The 5,859-nt window shown below is 43.6% G+C and overlaps 1 protein-coding gene across 1 annotated transcript; it reads left to right on the top strand.

Moving 5' to 3' along the window:
- The first annotated feature begins 1,483 nt into the window (after positions 1–1,483).
- Positions 1,484–5,726, top strand: LOC119306760. The gene is made up of 2 exons (XM_037582896.1): positions 1,484–1,609; positions 3,439–5,726. Exon 2 carries the CDS (start codon positions 3,467–3,469, stop codon positions 5,630–5,632), a length of 2,166 nt encoding a protein of 721 aa, XP_037438793.1. The 5' UTR covers positions 1,484–1,609; positions 3,439–3,466; the 3' UTR covers positions 5,633–5,726.
- Positions 5,727–5,859: the final 133 nt, after the last annotated feature.

The raw sequence follows: 5,859 nt of genomic DNA, 5'->3' as shown, positions 1-5,859 counted from the left end.
TATCGGTCAGAAAACTTCCCTGGCTGGCTTGCCCTGTTCAAATGCTAACGTGGACGAGGTGAAAGTGGTATTTGACCAGTGGGGCCCCATCGTTAGTGACCCATCAATGTCTCCAAGACTTTTTTTCACCTGCGTCCAGACAATAGCGAGTTATTCAACCAGGGGGACCCACCTGTCATTGTCTTTTTGAGGTGAAACGGAACCAATTAGGCCTAAGCTAATTAGGTCAACATCAGCTCACTGGAATTAGTTGCCGGTGACCTCAACTGGCGATGTAGATTCATCGTGTGCTCGCTAAAGGGCACTATTTTATGTGCGGTTTGCAACACAAGGAAGCGAAGGCTCGCGTGCAATGAACGGTGGTGGACAAGGTCCAAATGGTCACCGGAATCGAAGCCGGCGCCAAGTTTGGCGACTGCAATGGCACGAGCTGGACGCGGTTGGAGCTACAGAATGCGTCTGGGCTAACTAAGAGTGCTCAGCGGAATCATAGGAGCTCCTGGAGCATGCGCATGCGACTGGATGCAACAAAGGAGCTCGAACTGCTTGAGTTTGTCGGCCATAGCGGCGGCCGTGCTCAGAGCCCGGAGCTCGTGGGCGAGGTCAAAACCACCTGCAGGTCCACCAGCAGGTCAAAATCACCATTGACTATTGCCATGTCAGCATCCGGTCGAGTCAAACCATCTGGAGACCAATTTTGTCTGTTATGGAATTGTTTAGGGGGTGAAGGGAGCAGAAATAAAGATCAAGAGGTAATGTGAACCATCAACTTTTTTCAGGGCAGTAAAATGGACTTCTTTCAATGGAAAATACATAGAAACTCTTGGGTGCTCACCCCTATACGAATATTTAAATATAAAAAATACCAAAGAAAATAAAAAAATCTGAAATTTGGGGATATCAAACCTGGGTTCTCAATCTACACCCGTATGAAATTTCATGAAAAAGTAAAAGAAAATGTATCCGTGGCGAAGAAAATACTGTCCGAACAAAAATCTGCCCAAACAGTTTTTTTTATACATAGGAAATATTTGTCTTTTTTACCACGAATACATTTCCTGGTATTTTTTCAACCATAGACTGATTCTCTACTGATATTTGATTTGACCAGCTTTAATCTGATTTTAGGGTCACTTTTTTCACGGTCGGATTTTGTCCAAGAAAGGAACTTGCCGTTCGCCCATCGTCTCGGTCGCAGAATAATGTTTAAAGCGTGCGTCCTCGCCGGCAGTGTCGGTGGCAAGTAGAAAAGCAAAGGGATTGATTCCTGCCGGACGCAAGACGCAACGAGCATCATTTGTTTCTTTTCCTGCCGTAGCCATCGTTCTTTGCATCACCCGAAAAAGCAAAGGAAAATGGGTTGGATTGGATTCCTCAGGGACGACTCTTTGCATCTAGTACTGTACTGTGTAGTGCGATCCAACCAACCGGCCATTGCCATCTCCCCGAGCTCCTCCGGATCTTGCTTCCAACACCAGGGCAAGCTCAGCTCTATTCGGTAGCAGACGCATTTCCATCGATTTGGTAATTCTCCCCCTGCTACTTCCAAGGTTTGAGCGATTTTCTTACCATCGGCGGCCGGTATCAACTCACGCCAAGCCTTGAAAAGGTGCGTTTGCTTCTTACTCCCTCCCTTCCTTATTATAATATGGTGTTCTAACTTTCTTCTAGCTAATCGAATCATCATTTTAGTCTATATATAGTCCGCATTAAAATATCCAAAATGTCTTATACTCCCATTCAATATGTATTCTTGGTCAAATAGTATCTTAATTACAACACCATCGGTTCACTTCCACATTCAATACTCTCTCTGTTGCCTTTTATAAAACCAACCTACGCGTACTGCCTCCCTTTCCGTTTAGAGGGCTTATGTCAAAATTTTGATTTTTTTTTCATTTTGTGACTCCCATTTTCATTGCTCTTCATCACCTGTTCAGATTTAGAGGCATATCAAATTGTTAAATGCAATAATTACAAGAAAATTCATCAATGCATGTAAAAGTTCTTGGGTCATTTAGTGGTCACACATTAATCCATGGCAATTAATATATTGGTAAACACAATTTGAGAATAACAGCTGCATTAATTAATTACTTTTGCAAGCTATGAAATTGATTCCACCACGCATCATTTGTCTCGGTTGGGGAGATTTTGGAATTGGGCTCTCTAAACCGAAAGGGAGGGAGTGCTTATATTGTACTACCTCTGTCCTAGTTTATTGGTCTCCTTTGTAATTTGTGTCAAATTCTGACCAAATATTCTAATTAAATATTAATGCATGTTAACAAAAATTATATCGTTGGATTCGTATTTGCACCTAGTTTTCAATTATGTAATTTTTTGTGACATGCATGAACATTTTATTAGTTAAATTTATGATCAAAATTTGATACAAAATACAATAAGAACCAATAAACCAGGACGGAGGTAGTAAAATTGAATTAACGAAATATGCATGGGTTATAACCACAAGAAAAATGGGGTGTGGTACATGTCTGTTGGCTGATCTATTTAAAAGATCGGCCGACTCATGAGCTCTCAGATCTGACCATCAAGCACCTGAGGCGCCCTCTACCATTGCAACATAGTTCTTGTTACATTTTTTATTGCAACATAGGTCTTGTTTTAGAAACTTTTTTCAACTGAGGTCTTGTTGCAGATTTTTTTTTGTCTTCACCTTTTTTACAACATAACTAATGTTAGGGGAGATACTTCTGCAACATTGGTGATGTTGCAGAAAAAAATATAATGGAGACTTCGCTAGAAAAAAAAAGTGAGTTAGGGGCGCACATCAGGTGGACACGTGTCATACGGGCGAGGTGGCAGACGAGAGGCAACAAATCAGTCGGTTGAAGAGAATCGTCCATTGAAAGAAGTTTCTATAGGCGTATATTATATGACATTTAACTTGCCTTTTATTGTTTGAATTGGTAATCTAGAAATACGTATGGGCCTTATAAATATGTACTACCTCTGTCTCCGCTATAAGTCATTTTCATAGTTCTAGGTCAACAATTTAACTATCTAAATATACATTATATGTGACAAAACATATATATTTAGAAACTACATCCGTGTAGAAATCTAGTGATATACTTTTCATTACATATAACACATATTTAATTCCTCAAATCGATAATCTATGACTAGTTATTCCTAAAAACATGGTGAGACATATTGTGCTAAGAGATCATCTCTTGTCTTCTCTTAATTAAGTGAAGACAAGCCTTTTCTGATGATTTTTTTTTCTCCTCCACCTCATCATTTATCCTACATGTCATTTCTAATATAGAACCATTGTACATGCCCTAAGCGGCCTGTCTAATGTAAGTTGTCCTATTTACTCGTCAAGCATACACATTTCTTGCATGTTATGGGTGTCGAAAACACATTGTCTAGTTGCTAATAACACTTCTTCTTATCTTGTTCTTATAGCTGCACAAAGTTAACTTTCGGTGGAGCAATGGCCAGAGGGCCAATTTACATCTGGAATGAGTGGGCAACACAAATCCTCGTCCTACTTAGCTTTGCATTGCAGATCTTCCTCTTTGTCTTCGCTAGGACCCGTCGATGTGGATCTTCCCCCTTGCTGAGGTTCCTCCTTTGGCTGGTCTACCTCATGGCCGATTCGACTGCTATCTACACACTCGGGCATCTTTCCATCAATGGCATATTGCACGAGCACGAGCTGGTGGTGTTCTGGGCGCCATTCTTGGTCGTGCATCTTGGTAGCCAAGACACCATCACCGCCTACGCCCTCGAGGACAACCAGCTTTGGCCGCGCCATCTGCTAAATCTTGGCGTCCAAGCCTTTGGGGTTGCTTATATCCTATACAAGCATATTGGACATATCTCCACCTCATTGGGATTGGCTACTTGCTTGATGTTTGTCATTGGTCTAATCAAGTATGGGGAGAGAATATGGGCTCTAAAGTGCGCCACCATGGACGACATCCGAAGCTCTATCAAGAAGTGTGGGCTTCTCCCTACTTACTATGGTGATCTTCTGCCGCCCTCGGGAGCGAGCGCAGAAGAGCGGGACGAAGAAGAGCTTTTGTTGTTTGCCCAAGCCATGCTCCCTCTTTGCAAGGGTGGGATTATTAATTTTCCTGTGGTTTTAATTTCTCATCCACATAATTCTCCTTCCAACTTGAGCTGGTGCTGGAACTGGAACTGGAAGGCCACCTTTAAGGTGGTGGAGATGGAGCTCTCCCTCATGTATGACATCCTCTACACCAAGGCTGCAATCATCCACAGCTGGTATGGCTACTGCATCCGTGTCTTCTTGCCGTTTGGGACCGTTGCGGCATTTGTAATGTTTCAAGTAAGTGGTGATAAAGACGGTTGCAGCAGAATCGATGTTGCTATCACTTACATCTTGTTGGTAGGTGCCTTCCTCCTAGACATGTCGTCAATGTTGAGTGCTTTGGTGTCGACCTGGACATGTGGTTTCTTTTGGACTAGAAATTGGAGGAGGCTTGGTTGTGTCGTCATGTCTCTCCGTCGGTATGTCAAGGCTGCTACAGGAAATAGAGGGTGGTCAGGCTCCATTGGGCAGTTTAACTTGATGCATTTCTGCTCTCGTGACAAGAGCAAACTAAGCATTAGAGTGTCCAAGATGGTGAGACTCGAGGATCTATGGAACAAAAGGCATTATTCTAAGACCCTAGTGATCTCAGAGGATGTCGAGGAGTTGGTGTTCAAGCATGTATGGCAACTAGTGAAGAAGATTCAGCATCCAAGAGCAGAAGATGTGGAGGAGCCCAAGGCAATGATGCCATCGATTTCTGAACGGCTGGGCTTTCGTCCTGAATTATATGATGATACTGCCAGGAGGCGTAAGAAATTTGATGATGCTCTCTGCTTGAGCGATGAACTCCAAGAGGTGATCCTTACATGGCACGTCTTTACAAATGTTTTCATCTTGTGCAGTGTTGCCCCTAAGGATGCATCATTATTTGCATATCTAAAGGCGGTCAAGGCGTTGTCAGATTATATGGTGTTCCTCATCGTTGTACGCCCTGACACCATACCTGGTATCGAGCTACGAAGCCTGTATGAAGCAACCCGTGATGCTCTCGAGGAAATATGGCGTACCAATACCTATGCAATAAAAGAGAAGAATCTTGCCAGCATCCTGCAAAACAGTAAGCATGGTGATCTTGGGAAGGCGAGCGTCATCATCTCGCACGGGACTTTATACGCCAAGCTACTGATGGATTTGGTAGATACAAGCAATCACGACAAGTCCGGTGTCATATCGTCTTATGAAGATATTGATCATGTCGCCATGGGTAAACTGAAGCATCTAATGCCAGACCTGGAATCCTCATGCAAAGTTGGTGTCGTGTTTGATATGGCCAAAGCGTTGGCGCTCATCTTGGATACATGGGTGCGTCTGCTCGTCTTGGCTTCCGTACGATCCAGCGGCGATGCCCATGCGAGACAGATCAACCGTGGTGGCGAGCTCACGACGGTCGTCTGGCTCATGGAGGAACACGCCAGCGTGTTTTTCAACCCACCCACCGCGGCCGGCTACGAGCGATATCGGTCTGAAGGCCGGTTCCAATGGTACCGATGCAGTGATATATGCCGTCTCAAGCGTTCCAATGGTGACATGGAACATTAGTGTAATTAATGTATAGAGAACTTGTATTTTAGCAGCAAATTCTGTGTACCTACCAGTGCCTACTGCATAGTGTGTTATTGTTTAGCAGCACGAGCGGCAATATATAATAATACTAAAAGAAGGACACTTCTGCTTCGGTACACCCTCCTTAAACACATCAAGGGCTGAGATCTGCCCATACCCCTTCGCTGTCAGGGGCATGATCGTCTTCTGTAAAAAATCCCCCC

Source organism: Triticum dicoccoides, chromosome 5B (genome assembly GCF_002162155.2).
Source record: "Triticum dicoccoides isolate Atlit2015 ecotype Zavitan chromosome 5B, WEW_v2.0, whole genome shotgun sequence".
NCBI classification, from domain to species: Eukaryota; Viridiplantae; Streptophyta; class Magnoliopsida; order Poales; family Poaceae; genus Triticum; species Triticum dicoccoides.
Note: the sequence above shows the minus strand (reverse complement) of the source record. Positions and strands in the feature narration are given on the sequence as shown.